Source organism: Scardinius erythrophthalmus (assembly GCF_964197995.2).
Source record: "Scardinius erythrophthalmus genome assembly, chromosome: 22".
Taxonomy (NCBI): Eukaryota; Metazoa; Chordata; class Actinopteri; order Cypriniformes; family Leuciscidae; genus Scardinius; species Scardinius erythrophthalmus.
In genome coordinates, this window is record NC_138242.1 from 21499775 (window position 1) to 21521397 (window position 21623).

General features: G+C 35.4%; 5 protein-coding genes across 10 annotated transcripts; 2 read left to right on the forward strand and 3 right to left on the reverse strand.

Moving 5' to 3' along the window:
• Positions 1-498: 498 nt before the first annotated feature.
• On the reverse strand, positions 499-5698 carry acot9.1 (acyl-CoA thioesterase 9, tandem duplicate 1). Of its 2 annotated transcripts, none has more exons than XM_081352889.1 (16): positions 5579-5698; positions 5296-5384; positions 4947-4973; positions 4528-4573; positions 4263-4433; positions 3760-3797; positions 3431-3514; positions 3249-3352; positions 3088-3161; positions 2482-2549; positions 2281-2392; positions 2102-2192; positions 1916-2001; positions 1742-1829; positions 1487-1637; positions 499-1395 (listed from the first exon to the last, which is right to left on the reverse strand). In XM_081352889.1, exons 1-16 carry the CDS (start codon positions 5590-5592, stop codon positions 1334-1336), a joined length of 1305 nt encoding a protein of 434 aa, XP_081209015.1. In that variant the 5' UTR covers positions 5593-5698; the 3' UTR covers positions 499-1333. The 2 variants fall into 2 exon arrangements, with proteins under 2 accessions (XP_081209015.1, XP_081209016.1); XM_081352890.1 differs by having other exon boundaries at positions 1195-1395; positions 2281-2344.
• Positions 5699-6087: 389 nt separating this feature from the next.
• On the forward strand, positions 6088-8917 carry sat1b (spermidine/spermine N1-acetyltransferase 1b). Of its 2 annotated transcripts, XM_081352385.1 has the most exons (6): positions 6098-6366; positions 6691-6742; positions 6816-6899; positions 7083-7184; positions 7266-7306; positions 7537-8910. In XM_081352385.1, the coding sequence occupies exons 1-6, from the start codon at positions 6301-6303 to the stop codon at positions 7705-7707; spliced, it is 516 nt and encodes a 171-aa protein (XP_081208511.1). In that variant the 5' UTR covers positions 6098-6300; the 3' UTR covers positions 7708-8910. The 2 variants fall into 2 exon arrangements, with proteins under 2 accessions (XP_081208512.1, XP_081208511.1); XM_081352386.1 differs by lacking the exon at positions 7083-7184 and having other exon boundaries at positions 6088-6366; positions 7537-8917.
• On the reverse strand, positions 7763-14201 carry apoob (apolipoprotein O, b). 2 transcript variants are annotated; one of them, XR_014029163.1, is made up of 9 exons: positions 13911-14201; positions 13251-13355; positions 13033-13152; positions 12769-12801; positions 12592-12646; positions 11925-12020; positions 11724-11815; positions 10799-10979; positions 7763-8638 (listed from the first exon to the last, which is right to left on the reverse strand). XR_014029163.1 is itself a non-coding variant. In XM_081352381.1 (9 exons), exons 1-9 carry the CDS (start codon positions 13935-13937, stop codon positions 8597-8599), a joined length of 660 nt encoding a protein of 219 aa, XP_081208507.1. In that variant the 5' UTR covers positions 13938-14200; the 3' UTR covers positions 7765-8596. The 2 variants fall into 2 exon arrangements, 1 of the variants encoding a protein (XP_081208507.1); XM_081352381.1 differs by having other exon boundaries at positions 7765-8638; positions 10890-10979; positions 13911-14200.
• Positions 14202-14642: 441 nt separating this feature from the next.
• LOC308682570 (arylamine N-acetyltransferase, pineal gland isozyme NAT-3-like) lies at positions 14643-15779 on the reverse strand (the record flags this gene model as incomplete). Its single annotated transcript, XM_081352380.1, has 1 exon — positions 14643-15779. The coding sequence occupies one exon, from the start codon at positions 15777-15779 to the stop codon at positions 14934-14936; it is 846 nt and encodes a 281-aa protein (XP_081208506.1). The 3' UTR covers positions 14643-14933.
• ropn1l (rhophilin associated tail protein 1-like) lies at positions 14950-21435 on the forward strand. Of its 3 annotated transcripts, none has more exons than XM_081352382.1 (6): positions 14950-15798; positions 16709-16841; positions 17736-17859; positions 17950-18111; positions 18354-18523; positions 21220-21435. In XM_081352382.1, exons 2-6 carry the CDS (start codon positions 16711-16713, stop codon positions 21287-21289), a joined length of 657 nt encoding a protein of 218 aa, XP_081208508.1. In that variant the 5' UTR covers positions 14950-15798; positions 16709-16710; the 3' UTR covers positions 21290-21435. The 3 variants fall into 3 exon arrangements, with proteins under 3 accessions (XP_081208508.1, XP_081208509.1, XP_081208510.1); XM_081352383.1 differs by having other exon boundaries at positions 15644-16571; XM_081352384.1 differs by having other exon boundaries at positions 15682-15806.
• The last annotated feature ends 188 nt before the right edge of the window (positions 21436-21623 follow it).

Consider the following 21623-nt stretch of genomic DNA (forward strand, 5'->3'; position numbering starts at 1 on the left):
AAATTTATTTTATATTACATGGAGCGGGTCGCCTCACGGGGACCAGTGTTGAGATCACATGACCAGCCAAATACTACTCACTTCAGTAATCCACCTGTTATTAGACACGTTCGCTTGTGGAATAAGTTTATCAAGAGAATATATAAATGATATATGAAGCAATATAGATGTACATAAATATATTTAAGGTTCTGTGTTGTTACAACATAACATCTTTAATGCTGCACTCACGTGCTATCAGAAAGTTAACTCGTTTCCTAGTTAAAAAAATTGACATGATCGCCTGACATTAAGTCAAAATTTACTTCAGAAATTTCCGATAGCACGTGAAGGCAGCAGCATTATACATGTGAATAAAATAATAAAGTTTGATAAAAGTTTGTGTGTGTATATATATATATATATATATATATATATATATATATATATATATATATATATATATATATATATATATATATATATATATAAAACAAAAACATTGAAACGGCATGTATTCATTTGTCAGATTTTGATCATTCTGGCACAGGTAGTGTGTACATGAAAGGCATCATGTTAACTTCCATTTTAAATCTGTATGTTAACATCTGAAACCCATTGCAGGCCCAAACTACCATTTTTCACAAATTTGCATGGTTGTTTATAACATTTACAATAATAATAGAGAAACAAGTTTATATTATCCAAATTGTCAGCATTCTGAAACATATGCAGATATAACTGCAAAACCTGATTCTTTTCCATATGTCACTGAGCTCTCCAGGACAGATGTGCAAGGTACAGTTTTTGGAGTTATTTGATCTCCAGTTTAGGATCTCCTTATTTCCTTTTGAAGAGATCAAATAAAGAACACTGGATTTATACCTTTTCCAAGGTAACAGTTGTTCATGAATCACTCTGGCAGGATTTAGATCAGGAACACTACCAAACAAGTCAATTGCACCTGTACAACCAAAATCACTTGGTTGAAGATACTTTAAAGTCCTCTCTCCTTATAAATGTCATTCTAGTGCCAATAGAACATGGTCTGTTGTAAGTCTCAATGACTAAATAGGTTGCAACAGTACAACAATTGATATATGCCTGCATAAAAAAAAACACCCTTAGCTAAACACACCATTTCCTAAAATGTCTTCTCCCAATGTAAGCTTGAAATTGTTAAAAAATAATAGTTTACATTCGTGTAAAATGTGGCGAGTAATAAAATATATAAATATAAAATAAAATGATAAAAGCTGAATCCACACATACAAATTCTCATATCTCAACTACAGCTGAGACCGTTTCTGTAGCTTTGGCAGGAATCTCATCCTATCAGCACATCTTGGAATGCTCAAATTTGGGTCCTCATCGTCTCATCAAAGTGCCTCTTTCCATCCAGGTAAAGCATAGACTCTGCAAATGACAACAATATCAAGTTATGAATAATTCCATTAAATAGAATGTAACAATATGCACATATAATTAAAAAATATTTATATCTGACCTCCATAGCTCTGTGGTACAACAGATGGGACCTCCTTCTCAACGTGAAAGGTGAAGTGAAACACATTGGTGGTGCTGTGCTGCCGGGTCAATGGGTCAAGCACCTCTGTGTGAACCCTGACCTGGACGTGCATCCCTTCTGTGTAACAAACCTGACAGCAGAGTATTTTCAACAATCTTAGTATGAAGTACAACAAAGAGAAAAATTTGGCCATAAATTAGTGCATTTGCTAATGATATTAAAGAACTTAGAAACCTGTGAGGAAAGCAATAGCAAAGAGCCAATTTCTACTGGCTTCCGAAATAAGATGTCATCGACAGCCACCAGCGTTGGTCTGCATCCGCTGAAAGACACAAATACAGCCATGTGAAGAAATTAAAGACTTCTTTACAGTAAATATTCAGGAAATAACAAAGGGGATCCTCTTACGCAAATGCACAAGCATTGGCCCAACCAAGTTCATAAGCCTTTCTCATCAAAAATCCTCCAAATATCCTGTTAAAGATATTTCTTTCCTGTATAAATGCAAAGAATAAAGAAAATTCAGGCACATAAAAAGCATTACACCAAGGTACTCGTTTCATCAGTCAAGGATTGCAAGAAGTTTTCCCTCACTTGTGGGTGGCAGATCTCAAGCCCTTTCATTTTGGCATCTTCCATCCACAATGAGTTAGCCGGTAAAATCCGACTTCGAAAGCTAACAGTTCTATACGGAGAAGGTAACTATTCTTAAAAAATGGCTATAAAAATGAAGGCGCATGTATTTATATCGGTGTATTGATAATAAATCTCACCTTGTGTCTAGAGTGTTGAGGAACAGGTCGTGAACGAGAGTCCTCTCTTCAGCTGTAGGGGCCACTTTAAGAAGAGAGGCTGTGCTCAGATCCACACGCCTCTTCTTGTTAACTGATCGATATAAAGACCATCAGCCTTACTCTATATGTTTCAAGTTGAAGTGGCAATTGTGATTGCAAACACACAAAAGTGCTACTCACTTTCACCCTGTTGAAAAATTGCCTCTTCTTCTGGTCCTTCTGGTATCAATGGGTTTATAAAAGCTGCCCTGGATAAACGGTACATAACAAGTAGCAGATAAAATACATACGAGTCAGAAGATACAGATGTAACTCACCGTGGACACGACATGTTTTTGTTCTTCCCTCGCCACTTTTGAGAACAGCAGGAACTTTCCCCTTTTTTCCCCTTTCAAATCAACAACGGATCTGAACTTGATCTTGATTTCCTAACCCACTTCTCGATCCTCCACGCACAGTACTGTTATTAATACTAACTTTTAACTAGTAACAAACACACAATGGTCCAGTTTATAACGTAGTTACGCCCATTATTGTTTAGAACGTTTTCAAAAAGAACAATGAGCGTTATAGTCATTTACTCACGGTCTCAACATGACTAAATATAATTCTGTCGTCATGACGGCTGTCTATCACTCTTGCAATTTCACGAGTTGGTCACTCGGTGGCAGTAATTGTCAGCACAGCGCTTTAAAAACGGTAAATGATAAACGGTACATAACCCATGCTTTAATTTTCAGATATAAATCACGAACATGTTGATCATACAAACAGGTTTAACGTTACCTTTTGTTTTCAGGATCTCGAGCCACCATTACAAACGTGGCATCTAATACATCTGTGTAAGCCCCATTGTGATACTGAGAAAACAGTTAATTTTATTTTAATGATCTTAATATTTGCAACATATAACATGTATGTTTCATAAAAAAATATTTCAGGTATACCTGAGACATGTGCATTTTAGCTTCTATTGAGGTTTTGCCAACCCATGTCACATGACCTGTGAACTTGATGTCACAGTCTGGGTAGATTATGTTTTTTCTCATGTCTGTGAAACAATAAAAAAAACTGAATTCAAATAATTATAAAAAAAATATTTATAAGACTTTTATACAAGAGGCAATACCGATCTTGTCCACTAGGGCGGTGACAATAGACAGTGGAGATCTTTTCAGCTCCTTATTCCATGTGTGAGAGTAACAGATGAGCACTAAGGAGACAAGATGAGACAGTATGTGATAAGACAGAACATCCATAGAATCTCTCCATTGCAGAAAAGGTTCTTTATAGTGTAAAAAGGTTCTTTAGATTATTAAAAGTTCTTCACACTGAGACAAAATGGTTCTTTTAAACACTGTTCACTGAAAGGTTCTTTGGGGAACCAAAAATGGTTCTTCAATGGCATCACTGTGAAAACCCCCTTTTGAAACCTTTATCTTTTTTTAAACGCATTACCTGCTAAACTGTCCAAGTCCTCCAAAATTCTTCCAAATCTGTTGAGAAAAAGGCATTTAAGGTAAGGTATTCGTCATGAAAGCAAAACTGACCCTATTTACTTTGTTAGTACTTGATTACTTACTAGTCTTGTGGTGAACAATTAATCAGACAAAGTTAATACACATAAAAAATTGTTTGTAGTGGTAATCTTTAATCAAAATCTGAAAATTTGCTTCTACTCTGGGATGGCAATCCTTCTCTAATGAATATCTTTAACCGCTCCCCTCCAATCGTCAGTCTGCTTTGAGCGAAGCTAAAACCCCCTCCTCCATTCAATATTTCGTTTCACTTGCAAATACGTCACAACACTGCAGTAAAGTTGCAACGGTTGCAACTTCCAGTTCATGGGGACTTTAAGCAAAGGAAAATGTACTCCGATCAGAATAAATATTCAAAAATTGATGGTTGTCAAGTTGGTTATTATCTGAATGCCACTATTTGTATAACCTGCCTTTTAATACCTGACACTGTTGTGATAGTTGAGATATTTCTCTCTCAAGGCAGGCTGGGTACCCAGAGGAAGATGAGCCTCGATTGCACTGTCCTTCATTGTCTTTGCAGGCAGTTCATCCTGACTCTGAGCAAGATACTGGCTTAGTGACGCACGCTCAGTTAATGCTTGCTTATGGTCTCTGTACAATGCAATGGAGAAAATGAAACATTTTATGTAAAGTGGTCACAATCACCAAGGACTAATCATTCTGCAAAAGGAATAACATTACATACTTCCAGTTGGTAGATGCTCCAACTATCTCCCTCAGCCTGTTGCGAACTGTGAAAATAAGGAGGAACAAAATAGAGCTTGAAAGATGCACTGAGACATCACATACTGTATATGTACTAAAGAGTAGTGTTTGATTAGAATGCGTAGCAGAGTCTGTATCATCCAATAACATTATGGAGACAGAAAAAAGTAGTGAGCAGAAATAATGTATTAGAGGAACCAAGACTAGTCTGCATGAACAGACTGCTCACAGGGTGAAGGCATTTGAAAAGAAAAGACACTAGATGTCAAAGTACAAAGAACTACATGCAATGCACATGTACCACGAGATAACAGCAGGACGTGATTAATATTAGTATTAAGCCACATGCAGAAAGAGTGTCTGAGCATATCAAAGAGAGTAAATGATCTTCCATTTTACCATTGCTCACAAGTAAAAATGTGTTTCCTGTGGGGACATAAAAGTGGGTCAGGAACACCAATGGGAAATAACTATAATAATTACAATGCGTGTATGTTTCTATATAAGTAAAGGTATAAACCTTTAGTATAAAGGTACTATATAGGCTATATATAGAGCAAAAATAAATATTTTTTAGTCCCACTTTACCTGCATTCATCCTAAATTAATAAAGTAAGCACTAAACAGTTGTTTCAGCCTGATAACTAGCACACTCACTGACAATATTTCATTGATTGTGACTTAGGCTACTAGGTTTAAAGTTTAAAGTGTTGGTTGGATTGGGAGATCTTTTTTTAAATATATTCACCCTCAGCCATATCAGGTGCCTTCCCTTGTCGGCACATTTGACCCATGGAAAACCCTCTGCACATTAAGGACGATGCAGACTTCAGGACCCTTTACAGAAAGCAAAGAAATGGTAGGAGAGAGCTGCCATTACTTCACAAAATACTAACAGTAAAGTCACAAAATCATGAAACCTTTAACAAAAGAACCCAGTTTAAAAAAAATGGCTGGAGACCAGGCTAGTCTGGAATTCATTATGCATGACTGTACACAACAAATGAGTGACACAAGATTGTAAAACTCACCGCGGAGAAAGCATCTTCCTTGTTCTTGGCTAACCACTTTTTAACAGCACAGATTTCGTGTGATATACAACAGCTCACTTCTAGCAGCGATGTCAGCTTTCTTTACTGACAGTGATTTTCACTTCCTGGGCTGGGACGTATGTGAGGCTAAACTACCGTACTTACCGTTTTAAAAGCGCACGTTTAAATAGGTCTTCTTCACCAACGGTCCAACTTCTACCGTAACGACGGCTGTTATAGTTTTCCGTTAAAGTTTTCAAAATGACATAAAAGTGTTGAAAAACGTTCTTGAAACATTTTACATGAGTTTACACATCTTCTAGATGATTCTAGAAAGAAATGTCCTTCCAACTAACGTAATGTCGCTTGACAACACATACATTCCTACAGTGTTTTGATCCCGAAAAGGATGAGAGAATAATAACGGTTGCGTCATGACGTATCTCGAATGGACAACTGCTATTGGTCCGCAATCGAAGTATTCAGACCCCTCCCCCACCGGCAAATATATGCCCGCTCGAGACTCGAGTTGATAAACAAAAGACATTTACAGAAGCCAGGTGAAAACAGCCGGTTCAGCTGCTGCATGCGAGTCCCTTACAGGAGAAGCCCAAACTTGACAGCGGAGGGTAATATTCTGGGAATCGAATGAAGAAACACCTTTTGCTTCACTTCACATATAGAGGACTAGTGAGAAAAGGGAAAAAGAGCAAAAGAAGAAAATGGCCCATTTTAATTTGCGTAAAGCGGAGCCCAAAGACGTGCCTGACATATTGCGACTGATAAAGGTAGACTTCACGCTGTTTTATACATATGGATATTTTTAAAGTAAGATATGTAAGAATATACTGTCGAAAACTTTTTAAAAGTGCATAAATATGCTTACGTTTATTTGGCGTTCTGTCGCACGAAAGCATATTACATCACATCTAAGTTATTCTGTTTTTTATATTAATTTTAAATTGTTTCAAATCTGTTTCATGACATTGATGAATTATGCAAATATGAACCTGCTTGAAAACAAGCCCTAGGCCGGGGGCCATCACCTAATTTATAGAACTTGTTCTTTAACATAGTTCAGGAAGCATTTTTTTCTTTACTACCTTCTATAGGAACTCGCCAAGTATGAAGAAATGGAAGACCAAGTTATATTAACTGAGAAAGGTGAGACGACTCTATATGTCAAATGTGAAATGTCATCAATAGTTTTCCCGCAGTGACAAGTTTTGTTTTTTAGATCTGCTCGAGGATGGATTCGGAGATCACCCGTTTTACCACTGCGTGGTCGCAGACGTGGCAGCCGAGCATCAGAAAGTCGAGGGTAAAACACCAAGATGATCTTTAATGAACTGTTGAATAGCTGAGTAGTCTGTTCTCCAGTTGAATGTGAAACGTTTTATCAGAAGTTACGTCCTAAAAAAGGCGTTCTTACATCCCTTGTTTAACATTCATACACAAAACACATTCATGCAATTGTGTAAGACACCAGTGTTCACACTTATAGGTTATTCTGTGATTGGATTTGCCATGTACTACTTCACCTATGATCCTTGGATTGGCAAACTGCTGTACCTTGAAGATTTTTATGTAATGAGAGAGTACAGAGGTAAGGGTGTGTTATTAAGGGTGTCTCTTATGAAACTGCAGGCATTTCCTCAATCCCCCTGACTAATTTCATACTTCACAGGTTTTGGAATTGGGTCTGAAATCCTGAAAACCCTCAGTGATGTAAGTTACCCGTTTTCATCTGTTGTAAACATGGTTTGTATCATTAAAGACACTAATCCATTAAAAAAATGTATATACAAAACTCTGTAATTGCTTACTCAAAATAGTACAAGCAAGTAGTTTCAAACTTGATATAGACTAGATTATGTAAAAGATTTGTCTTTAGATGGTTGTGGTTTTCATGCATTACACGCCTAGATGCTACCACAAAGCGTTGTTTCCTCCTGCAGACAGCGATGAAGAATCGTTGCAGCAGCATGCATTTTATCGTGGCCGAGTCCAACAAGGCATCCATCGACTTTTACAAGCGACGTGGGGCTTTCGACCTCTCGCTGCAGGAGGGATGGCGACTTTTCAGGATTGATAAGGAGAATCTCCTGAAAATGTCTGCTGAAGAGTGAGCTGGCCCAAAGTTCCAGTGTTCAATGAGGAAGTAGGGATATCTCACAGCCATTTCTCAGTTTAAAAAACACTTTAATGACTTTAAATATTGTAGACATTATAGGTATTAATCATGTTAACATAATTTAGTCTTAAGATTAAGTTATAGCAGTACTTGTAATCATATTCTATAGTTTGCATATCAGATTAACTTATCAATAATCGTTTATTCATTGAATGCATGGAAAATAAAATAAAAAAAATCCAAAAATGATTTGTATTTAATTATATGCATAAGATAACACCTTCAGGCATTCCTCCCACAACAAATGTGCAAGTCATAACAGTAAAAGAGTAAAAGCAGACTACATACTGCACTGTACTGTAAATGAACAGAGAATGGATTGTTTCCTGGAGGGTGCTGTACTTTGCAGAATGTCCCTTTGTTTATGTCCAGACTAGGCCAAGTTCATGTTTCATGGGACAGATTCTTATCAACGTGGTTTGTGAAATGGTAATGTAAACTTATGTAAGTTTGAAATCTTTGTTTAACAATACTGGAAAGCTCTAGACTATAGAATACAATGCCAACACTGTTGTAGAATACTCTGGAAATACAATTGGACCCATCAGTAAGACCTGAAAGTCATTGAGTTGCTGAAAAGTGTCGGGAAATTTCACAGTGCAGGTCAAGTAGGTAATTCTCTTTTTCAACTTAGTCCAAATGCTTGCAGTATACATTTATATAAATTAAACGGACTTTATAATGCACATAAAGGTCAGATATACAGTTTTAGTTAACACGGTCAATAAAATAATACAGCAAAAACCACTAAACTAGTCAGTGCATTGATAAGAGAACACAATCCAGGTGCAAAGCAGGAACTTCTCATAAATTACTGCTTTGTCTCAACTTGATTTCTGGCTGTCTGTTTTCTGTGTCTTCTCAACCTGTAAAGAAAAGGGTAAACCATTACAAAGAAGGAAAAGTATTCATTCCACAAATTTTAGGAGGCTCTTGATGTTAAATATAGGTGCCATCAAAACGGTCTCCCACTATTGATTTTGGACTTACAGTACCTTGCTAAATTACTGGGATACATTTTTTGTAAAGAAACTGATACATTTATTCATCAAAGATGCATTAAATTTATCAAAAGTGACTGTAAAACCATTTATAATGTAACAAATGATTTCTATTTCAAATAAATGCTATTCTTTTCAAATTTCTATTCATCAAAGAATCCTGAAAACAGTCACATTTTTGACAGAAATATCAAGCAGGACAACTGTTTTTCAACATTGCTAATAATAAATGTTTTCTGATCAGCATATTATTCAGCTTTGAAAATTCAGCTTTTTTATCACAAGAATTAAATATATTAAATTTGATATATTAAAGGGTTAGTAACATTTCATTTTTGGGTGAACTAACCCTTTAAAATATAAAACAGTTAATTTTCTATTGAAAATATAGTATACAAAATATTTTACTGTATATTTAATCAAACAAATGCAGACTTGGGTAAGCATAAGGAACTTTTCAAAAACACTTGAAAAATCAGACTGAAGGTGCCTTCACGCCATGTCGTTATTCCCGTAATTACATGATTCAGACTTGTAAAAAACATTCACATCCTAGTAAAACTCGTAATTACAGCTTGTTAATTGGGAATTTTCTGAGAGCTCCCATTTGTACCACGTGATCGCTGCAGACTCATATTGGCGTTGATAGTTTTGTCATAGAAAAGCTTAATTCCAAGTCCGAGGACAAAGAACGGTGAAGTAGAAATTCACATCAAGGTATTATAGTTTAGCATTTTTAAATTAGTTTTTATTTTAATATCATTTTCTAATTTCCTATAAATTTCAGTTTAGTTTTAGTTAATTTCATTAATGGTTTTGTTAGTTTTTATTTTGTGAACACATTTCTATTTAGTTTTTATATATTTAATTTCAGTTTTAGTAATTATAGTTTATCAGAGTTATCAGAACACTTCCAGTTAAAGACATTTAATTTCAGCAAAGTTTAATGTTTGCAGTTTACAGTTAACTCTTGTGAAAACCTCTTAATAATACAAATAAAAAAATTGTTTGAGAATGAACAAACAAATGCAACTAAAAAGTAAAAATTATTCATTCATACTCATTCATATTAAAAATGAAATCTTGTTAAATGTGGTGTATAAGAAAAAGAAAAAGACATGCGTATGATTATTATGATTATTCTTTAAGGTTATTTCTATGATTAATCCTTTCAAACATTATTCTTGTATTGATCCATTTATGCTTTCTGTCTATTGCATCGTTTAAAATCATATACTCATAGTTATACTCATATTCAAATGTTCTGTTCAGACCAGACATTTAGTAAACTTCTACTCTGACAAAAGTACATTATTTCTGGGCTATAGACATGCTATTTGTTTTTTCCGTTTTCTGCTCAGTGTGGTATCTTGTCTAATATGTGTGTGATAGGCCTATCTTGTTTAGGCTAGTTTCACATGAGATGGTTATCTTACCTGGAATTAAGGTACAGCTGAATTTGCATAAGGTCTCTAGACATGCTAAAAATACTTATTTGGCCATTTCTGCTTCTTAGGGCTGGTTCACACAGAAAGCGTTTTTTCTTTGAAAAACAGAAAAAAGAGTGGGGGAAAAAGCGCAAGGTCTCGATAAAGTTGAACTTATTTTAGAGTGCCGCGTTTTTAGAGTGTCGTGTCGTGCCATGCACAAAGTAGCGCAGTGGAATGGAAAAAAGTGATTTTCCGGTACAGGATGAGAGCTTATTAATTACGAAAACGATTATTTATTTTTGCTTATTATTATTTTGTTTCAGTTAGTTTTTCAGTAACTGTTGTTAGTGTCGTTTAGTTTTAGTTTTTCATGCAAGTTAAAATTTCTATTTTATTTCAGTTTACACATTTTTTTTTGACCAATAGTTTTAGTCTTAGTTTTCGTTTTAACCTTGATTCACATGCTGTTATCTCATAATTACGACATTGCGTGACATTGCGCAGCATGAAGTGTATGTCTGTGAAAGTTTCTTCGAGAATGCGGCATAACAATTTAGTCAAAGGCAATTAAACCTTAAAGACATTTGGTCCGAACCTGCTCAAGACATTAGCACTGTATGCAATCTGTCTTGGGAGAGGGAAAAAAACTAGGACAACACTGTGCCAAGTATCAGATTTCTCCTCACTTTGTCCTTGGATGGTGACTTCCCTCTCAGCAGCTCCTCCAAAACAACTCGCCCTTCTGAACCCCGGGAAAATATGTAGTCTTTTGTGGTCTATTGAAAACAAACAGAAACACTTACGTTGAGAAAACACAATCAGGTCATATTACCCATCATCAGTAGACTATACAATTCTAATATTTAACTCGCCCTCAAGTGGTTCCAAACCTGAATGAGTTTCTTTCTTCTGTTAAACACAAAATAATGTTTTGAAGAATTTCGGTAACCAAACAGTTGATGTGCCCCATTGACTTCCATAGTATTTTTTTTTCTCTTCATACTATAGAAGTCAATGTTGGATTACCAAAATTCTTTAAAATATCTTCTTGTGTGTTCAACAGAAGAAAGAAATTCGTACAGGCTTGGAACAACTTGAGGGTGAGTAAATGATGACAGAATTTTCATTTTTGGGTGAACTATCCCTTTAAATGTTGTACTTTTGAATTTTAAACAATTGTGCAAATATCAAAGCATTAACTTAGTGTTCATATCATTTTCTGTGCTGTTCCAGTGAGGGAGCCAATAGTATATTATTCACTTTAATTGACAGAGCTTATCCATAGAAAAATTCTCAAAATATCCCTCCACTTATGGATGGCCGCACAGGGAAAAAAGAGGAAGGAACACAGACTATCAGAACACACAATTCACAGACCGAATTTCCTTCAGGCAAGCGCTGTTAATATCCCAGGATGCAAGTGATATTCAAAGCCTCAGTTACTGCTGTGTGTATTGGGCGGCCTGCCGAGAAACAACCACAGACTCTGTCCATCTGTACAGAAAGAAATGTAAACTTGCCCTGGCAACGGAGGCGGCATGTTGTGGGTAGAACATAGAGGCGCTGAGAGCCATCAGCCCAGTGGGGAACATCAGTCTCTTGATTGTACTGCCTGTCCAGACAAAACAAACAAAAAGAACCAAAACAGTAGTTAATAATGACACAGAACAGATATGATTAAAACGGAATAAATAATAACAAATCATGAAAAAGAATCATACCTTTTGCTAAATAAAGTCCCAGAATTCCAGAAAAACCTATAACACCCACACTGGCATAGAACTCGGATGGAGGGTCATTCAAAAATGCATATATATCTGAGAAAAAAAGAAATGCAATATTGTTTAATATAACCACACAAACAGCAGTATAGGGGTTTCATACTGGGGTCCAGGGATGGAGTGCTAGGGGGTCAGAGGAAATGTTTAGAAAAAAACTGTTGAAAATGTATATAAAAATAATTGATAAAACAAATAAATAAATAATATAATAAGATAAAAATAATTATATATAAAACAATTATATATAGATACAAATGAGATTAAAAGAATAATTCAATACAATATATTAAAACTAATTATTAAAATACATTAAAAGATAAACAGATTAATAAATAAAAAAATGAGGAATAAAATAAATAATACATAGTAAAGTACTATAGTGAGTAAAGTAACATAAAACTAAATTTAATATATAATATTTTATAAAGATTATATATTTTTATATATTTATAATATTTATTTTCGCAGTATACAATTGTGTCTTTATACATAAAAATGTATATCTGCCTTTTAAATTTTAGGATGGGGGTCCCTCGCATGAAAATGATCATATATGGGGGTTTGTGGCATCTAAAAGATCATGATAAGTGTGTGTTTTTGTCCGTACCCTTTACAATATTTTGAGTGTTACTCACACCGGGCTCAACAGTCTTGTAGTAAGCCTATGATTAAAAGAGAGAACATTTTAGGTAACAGATATATTACAGGTTCATTTTGTAATTATTTATCACAATCATAAATTAAGAGCATAATAATTGTGGCTAAAAAACCCAACATAACTTGCCTGTACTTTCTCCACGGTAAACTGTGTCTTTTCCTGGAGGTGGACAAGAGTCATAAAGAAATCACAAGAACTATAAACTAAACATTATGAAATTTAAATAATAAATGAATACATAAAATATGGAGAAGAGATGCATGTATACTGATATCATCTTTATCTTATTTATCTGCATCTAATTGATTTACACTGTATTAACTACATTTTATTTCCCTAGAAGTCAAGCTTTTCTTTCTAATCACTAAACAATGTCAGTTTAAAGCATACCTGACACCATGAAATATAAGGTTCCACCGTCTTTCTCAGAGACGCCACACCCTGCTCAACATGACCAACCTCGGGCTCCTCATACCTCAGCTGGGACTCAGGCGTGTTATAGAGTGAAAGCTGAAAAAAAAAGGGGTATTGTAAAAACACTTAACATCAAGCAAATGACCTCCTCGTTCTGACCCACACCATCCCAAAACACACTTCACAGGAAGTACCTCATCAGTCATTAGGGTGGTGTTGTTTTCTTTGGCCTCGCTTGCAGCAAAAACAGTGGCAGACATCAGGCCAAGGGCTCCAGGCACTGCCACGGGCAGCACCACCTGAACAGGGAAGGGCACAGAAAACAAATATTATAAAATAAGTCATAAGAACCCCAGAAGCAGGGCAAATTATGTATTCATATTATGTAGTATGAATATCGGATAACTGAAAAACAGCAATACAATGGAGCAAAAAGCAGCAGCACATTAACAAAATAGGAGTTGCCTTGTTTATTAGGCAGAACACTGAAGCATCAGTTTCACATGAAACAGATTCATAGTTTCACCCACTAAAGAGACATTACTAGAATTCCAGGCATAGCCCAATTCACTAGAAAACGTCAACGACAGTAATATATCATGCAGCAAGAAAATTATAGCCCTTAAAAAATAGATATAAATTATAAGCCGGTCAAATATTAACATCGCAATGAAAAAAACTTATCAGGTCAAGCTGCAGTTAGCTTAGCTAACGTTAACGTAACATCAGTGCTGCAGCCGAGATGCGCGCATCCTTAAAATAATCTCAGCTTTCTTAAAATGCATACTTAACAAAGTTAATTACAAATAAAAATACAACAGTATTTCCACAAATTGAATTCATGCACTTCTTACCTTGGCTATTTTCCTAAGATTTGACATTTTTTCTTGAGAACAGCGCTCTGCTATGCAGGGTTGCCAGGTCTGCACAACAAAACCAGCCCAACTGCTAATCAAAACTAACCCAATCACGGCCAAAATTAGCCAAATCGGGTTCGGAGGTGGTTCCCCGATAAAAAAATAAAACGCTTTAACCCGTGCACTACATAAACAACCCGCGGCAACAGTGTAAAAGTAGCCCAATTTCTCCAATAGTATCCAGTTGCAGAACCACAGAATTGGCAACACTGCTGCTACGGCAAGTCTGTGAGGACAAGCGAGAGCTTTTGATACGTTTTTGTAAAGAATTGTGAATTATCAATCTCGCATTCTCCTTGTTGTTGATCTAAAAAAAAATTATTACCTGGGACGTATTACAAATAAGATACGTATTTTATATATTTTGTTTCTCGATCATGTGTAAACAATGACTTGAACAACGCAGTGTTCATATTAGACTATTAAAAATCGTTTTCATTTAAATAAAACATATGATAAGATGTTACATTATAGATGTTAAATTGTTGGCAACTAACGGAAACTAAATAAGGATAAGTTTGTAGCCTATTAAAATTACTTAAACTGCAACACAAATAAATAACAGCAAAATGGAAATATTAAAAAAACTGATAAAAGCACACAAAATTACTAAAACTTAAACCAACTGAAAATATACAAATAAAAACTAATGAACACGTCAACAAAGATCCAGTAACTTTATTTTAAATGTTACTAATTTATTAACACTTTAAGACATAGCCTAATTTGTCTGATTGTTAAAAAGACGTACTTAAAATCACTTTTACAATATGGAAAAGGCACTTCATGAATTAATCCTCGACATCTTAATCTACATAGAGCTATAAAATATTAATGTCATTCATAAAACTTTACTTAGAGTACAAAGAAAAAAACAATATGTACATTTTAATTTTTCCTTGTGTCTATAATGCAAAAAATACTAAAGAACAGGAGTGACCCAACCAATAAACTAATGACTTAATAAGTAACTGGTGGTGGTACAATCTCAACATCTTTTGGAGTGAGTGGAGAAGGAAGAACAATTCCAAACTTCTCTCTCAACAACTCTGTAATTTCTTCATTTGAAAGATCTGTAGTGGTTTTCATAGCGTGCTGTCCATCCTCCGAGGTCAAACTGGTTATAATCAGTCTGCGGCCCATGATTGTGATTCTTCCAGTGGGCAATAAGAGTGAACAGAGAGATTTGCAGAAGAAAATCGAGCTAACAGAACTCTGATGGTAGTCACACATGGCTCTGAAATCATCTCTTTCACGTGACTCCAGGGTGAATTTGTACTGTTCCAACCAACATTCTTCTTCTGCACTCCCTGATACCTCAGATTTCGTTTCCATGAAAATGAAGTCTCCCTGAGATCTGAGTCGATACACTCCGTGGCTCTGGGCTTGAGGACTATCTGTCTCAAGAGAAAGAGGGAGCTGGAATCCGGATCCAAACCCAACATCACAGAGCCATCTGTGTCCATCCAGCTTCACCATCATGATGAAGTGGTCGAAGGGAGGTCCGTATGCACCGGTGAACCGATTCCTGACCTGTGCGGAGAGAATAGTCACGTCAAAGCCCATCTGAGACAAAAGCCAAGAGAAGAGTCCATTGTTCTCAAAGCAGAATCCTCCACGGCGCATGAGGACGATTTTTTCATATAGAAGTGGCAACTCGAGCCTGACCCGCTCTCCGATATGAACAGTGAGGTTCTCAAAGGGAACTGCCATTAAGTGATTCAGGTGAACATATCGCAATGTCTCCAATGTCGGAGGACATGGACCAGAACAGCTGATACGTGCCAAATACTTCCGAACATCCATCGTTTTTCAAATATCGCTGGTATGTAGGTTAGTGTAGCAAAGAAAACTTTACAGCTGCTGAACACAGACAACCTCATACAAGCTTTCACTTTGCACGCTGTAAACTCGGACTTTACTTTCACGGAAGTCCACGTCTTGTGCTCATGAGCATAGACACGGAACTTTCTTATAATTACATATTTAACTGTTTGTAATGTTTCTGGAAGACGATGAAAAGCATATAGCAAGTTACTGAAAAAAAAAAAGTAAATAAAAAAATAGACGTAAACGGAAAGGTTCTGTTAGAGTGTTGCCAGATACCATAACAGAAAGCAACTCCGTTAAAAAAAGCATTCCTTAGAAATATTAGGTAATAAAATATATTAATTCAAGGCTAAATCGTTTTAAAGTATGGCTATTTTAAGTAGCATAGTATCGTCAAATAAAGAATTCTAGAAATAAATCCCTCAGTTCCCTTTTTATGAGCGAAACAAGCGGACATGGCAACAAAATTTGCTATGGTTAACGCCTTTTATGTTGGCATTGACCAATCAGATCTCGGAGCCCTTTTCGGTTTCTAGGTGATGCTTACAAACAACCCGTTGCTATGAAAAACAGAGATGCAAGTCGCTGCTGTCCTATAAGATGACAAAGTAGTATACTGTAACAAATTTCTAGGATATATTTATTAAGAAGGACCAAGGACATTACTCTGTATTAAAAATAAACTTAACTTAAAACGGTAAGTCCTTTAGTGCGTTAAGATTAACGATAGATGCTATTTAGCTTGAGCACCTGTGCTAGCCAATTTAAGTAAGTTACCACAATTTTCCTTTTCCATATTGCATGCAAGTTAATGTTAATGAATGATATTCTGACTGCCTAATGTCCTTTCTGTGTTCTTTTGTGTTCACTTTCTCCTGGTCATTATCTTAAAATACAACCTATAGTGATGCCTCCTCCTGAAACAATGTACTGCGCCCAGCAGATCAACATCCCCCCAGAGCTGCCTAATATTCTAAAGCAGTTCACAAAAGCTGCAATTAAAACACAGCCATGTGATGTGCTACAATGGGCAGCTGAGTTAAGTGTTGTTGTTTATAGTAGCCTATACTATAATAATGCATCAGATTGGCATTATTATATACACTACCATTCTAAAGTTTAGAAAGTTTTGGAGTTTATTTTTTTTTATTTTTTAAAAAAAAGTCTAATGATCACCAAGGCTGCAATTTATTTTATTGAACGATCAGTAAAAACAGTAATATTGTAAAATTAATTATAGCTGAATTTTCAGCATCATTACTCCAGTCTTCAGTGTCACATGATCCTTCTGAAATCATTCTAATATGCTAATTTGGTGCTGAATTATTATCAATTATTAATAATGGTTCTTATTATTATTATCAATGTTGAAACATTTATGCTGCTTAATTATTCCTTTCTGGAAACTGTAAAACAGTTTTTAGGATTATTTGATGAATAGAAAGCGCAGGGGAGCAGAATTAACATTATAAATGTCTTTACTGTCACATTTGGTCAATTTAATGTGTCTTTGCTGAATAAAAGTATTAATTACCTAATTATTATTTAAAATCTGACTTACCCCCGATTTTTGAACGGTAGTATATTGGTTTCCACAAAAAGCATTGATAATAATCAAGAACATAAGAAATGTTTCTTGAGCACCAAATCATCATATTAGAATGATTTCTGAAGGGTCATGTGACACTGAAAACTGGGGTAATGATGCTTTGCCATCACAGGAATAAATTACATTTTAAAAATATAGCCTAATAAAATGGAAATTATTTAAAATTGTAATAATATTTCACAATATTACTGACTTCTTTAAAAAAAAAAATATTATTATTTTTTTTTTATTCTAAACATCTGATCGGTAGTGTATGATGTATGCTATGCTCTATATTGCAATGGAAATGTAATGCAGTGACAATAAAACTGCTTCTCCTTCAGCTATTTTTCAGCTTTATCAAAAGGTCAGGGCATATCAGTCAAGGAGAGACTGGAAAGGCCAGTGGCAACTCAGAAAACAGACACAGGACTGACACCAGGCCTTCTAAATATCCTTCATCAACAGGTGTGATCCACTGCATCTCTCTTGTATGCTTTATACACAGTGCATCAGATGTATATTTATGAATATTGATTAGATCTATCTTGCCTGTAGTTTGCACCTAACAAAATCATTACAAAAGAGGAGCTTCTTTGGAAGTGGAAAGATCTGTGCTTGCCAATTGAACAGCTTGACACAATCCTCGCCCTTGGCAACTTCAGTGAAAATATCAATTGGATGCAGTTTTTTGCTTTAGGATGTAGTGCGTTGGGTGGGGTGAGTAACTATAAATATCTTATTTATGTACTTGCCAAACGTTAATGATATTGTGTGGTGGCGGAATCATTTGAGGTGTTGTAATTCTACTAACTGACTCTAGATGGCAGTGTTGGATTTGAAATGGTCTTAACATTCAAGGAGTTGAACAAGGATGATTCATAAGGCTGATTCATAAATTAATTATGTTGTAAAAGTCAAGTGTAAGTTTTGAAAGAAAGCCCACTGTACTGTTCCCACAGGCCATCATGAGTGCTTTGAAACATGCATGTGAAATACTCACAGAGGACTCTGAGGGTGGTTCAGCCCAGATTCCTTTCGACACATTTCAGGGGCTGTACACATACTTGGCCCATCTGGATGGAGAAATTCCTAAAGAACAGATCAACAGCTTCTTGCACCGTTTAGAGGAGTGAGTACACCACCACACATGCGCGCACACACACACACACACACACACACACACACACACACACACACACACACACACATACACATACACATACACACACACACACACACACACACACACACACACACACACACACACACACACACACACACACACACACACACACACACACACACACACTAGTTTCCTTGTCTTATAGGGACTTTCTACATACATAATGCTTTTTATACTGTACAAACTGTATATTATATCCCCTAACCCTACCCATAAACCTACCAAAAACATAATTTAGTATGATTTTTAAGCTGTTTTCCTCATGGGGACAAAAAAAAAAAGTCTCCACAAGTTAAAAAATTCTGGTATTACTATCTTACAACATAGGGTTTACCAGGTCCATGCACGCACGCACACACGCACGCATGCGCGCACACACACACACACACACACACACACACACACACACACACACACACACACACACACACACACACACACACACACACACAAATAAATGAATTATGTTAACTTGTAAGCCTTAAAACAAATGTAAAATATAATTTTAATGCTACTATCATTTAATACTAGTATGTGGTTAATATTTTACTTATTACCCTGAGGGGGGGAGCAAAATGGTCTGATCAAGGTGACCAATTGCAAAGCAAAAAAATGCGAAACGCTTAATCATTCTGACAGCAAGCAGTTTAAAGCCGTTGAGCAATGAAAAGAGGCTTGATTGAATGATTTAACCACATTTTGAGGGTGATAATTTCTTTCCTGTTTTACTTTTGTTGCCAAAAAGGAGTTTTAGTAGGTTATAAGTAATAAAGAATAAAAATGAATTGCTTTGTCATTGTAGCTTGATGTGTTTTCAGGTTTTTATTGTTTAAATTTACACCTGTGAAATTACAAAGCCTTCTGTCGTTTCTTTCTTTGAACCAAAAAAAAAAAAAAAAACTTCTATATTCAAAACTACTTCAAACAATGACTGAAAAGATACACAATACAGACGACTTAAAACATCACATAATGCCATAAGGTTAAGTAGTTTTGCAAATGGAAGCATCTGAACCATTGTCTGTACTTATAAGACAGCAATTACTAGTGCATTTGTAAGAATGTGTGTCCTGTGGGTGGCTTTATTACTTTGTGATGGGTTTTTGTTGTCATACTTCACTAGCATACCAACAGCAAGTGTCTTTTTCAATCGCATTCAACAAGAATTCATCCCCTGCTTTCTTTTTTAGCTTAATGTTTTTAAGATATTTAGGAAGCCTAAACATATTTAACACATTTCAAAGACCCAGCACAGTATCCAATTTACTATTAAGACATAATAAGGAATTTATAGAACTTTGGATGAATCATGTTATCATGACCAGCAATTATTACACTCATATTTTTCACAGTTAACTCTACTGGTCAAAAGCCTATGTTCAATTCCTTTCATATATTTGGCCCCATAAATACTGTCCCAGTTAATGACTTCATGTTGAAAATAAACCTGTTTGTAAGTATAAATATTAAATTAGTATATTTAATTACCATTCAGACACCACATCAGAAGGTGCTTTGTACTTACCAGTCATCTGAAGGCCATTTCATAGGTGTTCAGCAATTTTAAAGGATGAAATAAAAGACTTATTGACAATTTAAATTATGAACTAGAGACTAAGTGGACATGGACTTACACAGTTCTTACGGTCTACTAGATATAGAACCTGTAACTAATAAAAATGACTAAAAAGTCCATAATGTAATTCGATAATTTCTTAAACAATAATGGCCCTTAAAGATAGTGCATCCAAAAATGAAAATTCTCTCATCATTTACTCAGCCTCACGTGGTTACAAACTTGGAAGATATTTTAGAAATGTTTATTGTCGATACAATGAAAGTCAAGGGTCTAATATTGTTTTGAAACCAAATGACTTTCATTGAAAAACAGTTAAAAAATATATATATATTTTGTGTTTCAGGGAAGAATGAAAGTCATAGAGATTTGGTTTCATTTTTGGATTCACTACCCTTATAGCTTTTGTTATCAAATAATTTGATGTCATTGTCACTGTGGGAATTTTTGCAGTGATGACATAACAAAAAACATTTTTAATTCCCCAAAGAACCTTTCAGTAAAGAGTTTTTTAACATACTACATTTTCAAAACCTAAAGAACCTTTGTTTTTAAGAGTATATGTGAGAGAAAATAAAAACTGTCAGAGAGACAACAGGAAAACAGATAAGACTTTTCTTCAGCTTTGCATGTCTGAATGTGTGTAGCAGTCACTGATTCAGCTGAACCAACCAAACATCACCACAGCGTGCCCTTTATAACTCTCAAAAGATACAGAAGCAACACACAAGTTTTCTAGTGTTCATAGAAACAGGAACTCCTGAAACAAAAGCAGTCTATTCCCGAGAATACACAAATGTTTGTCAATATTACCGACATTCTGTGTCAAGAATTAAAACCTGCTGAGTGTCCCGACGTGTTTCAGAATAATAACGAAAACTCAAATCAAAGTGAAAAAGAACTGAAAAGAGGATGTTAGTATGCAATAAATAAGCAAAAACAATTCTTTTCATAAGATCCGGCCAAGTGCAGTTGAATGCAGCAATCTCCTGTCATGATGAAAAAAACAGATTACACATGACATTTATAGGCGTTTAATAGAAAACTTTGTTTTTCCTGCTTTCAGAGAGTGCCAAGGAGGAATGGTGCAACCTTCAGATTTTACAAGCTTCCGAAGCGCTGAGAAGTCGGAGTAGAATCCAATACAGTTGGTCCTCAGGTGGCAATATCTTACATCACGCTCCAAAAATATTGATCCTAGTTACTATGTCCTGTTTGCACTCTTTATTCTGTATATTGTGAGGTGATTGGAATATTGAACCAAAATAAATCCTCAAATCTCAAATCGAGGTAGACTGGATTAATGTTACAAAAGTGAAAGGAAGCCAAAACAAGGCTACTGGTATATTAGATGCTTATTCGAGCGTTATAAGCTTTCAGTTTTGATTTGAGATTCAAAGATTTACCATTCATACTATACGTTTTCAAAATGATCACACCACTGTGGTTGTCATGTGCTTCTATTTGAAA

Excerpts from the sequence above, each read along its gene's own strand:
- acot9.1 (XM_081352889.1), bottom strand. Across the intron at positions 4,974-5,295 it reads GGCACCTGATATGGCTGAGG|GAAACACATTTTTACTTGTG; the intron begins GTGAATATATTT and ends ATGTCCCCACAG. Across the intron at positions 1,638-1,741 it reads TGCTATTGCTTTCCTCACAG|GTTTGTTACACAGAAGGGAT; the intron begins GTTTCTAAGTTC and ends CTCTGCTGTCAG.
- sat1b (XM_081352385.1), top strand. The coding sequence starts at position 6,301 with ATGGCCCATTTTAATTTGCGTAAAGCGGAGCCCAAAGACGTGCCTGAC. Across the intron at positions 6,743-6,815 it reads AGTTATATTAACTGAGAAAG|ATCTGCTCGAGGATGGATTC; the intron begins GTGAGACGACTC and ends TTTGTTTTTTAG. Across the intron at positions 6,900-7,082 it reads CGAGCATCAGAAAGTCGAGG|GTTATTCTGTGATTGGATTT; the intron begins GTAAAACACCAA and ends TCACACTTATAG.
- apoob (XM_081352381.1), bottom strand. The coding sequence starts at position 13,937 with ATGTCAAATCTTAGGAAAATAGCCAAG. Across the intron at positions 12,647-12,768 it reads TTACCGTGGAGAAAGTACAG|GCTTACTACAAGACTGTTGA; the intron begins GCAAGTTATGTT and ends TTTTAATCATAG. Across the intron at positions 11,816-11,924 it reads GGGACTTTATTTAGCAAAAG|GCAGTACAATCAAGAGACTG; the intron begins GTATGATTCTTT and ends TTGTCTGGACAG.
- ropn1l (XM_081352383.1), top strand. Across the intron at positions 18,112-18,353 it reads GATGTAGTGCGTTGGGTGGG|GCCATCATGAGTGCTTTGAA; the intron begins GTGAGTAACTAT and ends CTGTTCCCACAG. Across the intron at positions 18,524-21,219 it reads TTCTTGCACCGTTTAGAGGA|AGAGTGCCAAGGAGGAATGG; the intron begins GTGAGTACACCA and ends TCCTGCTTTCAG.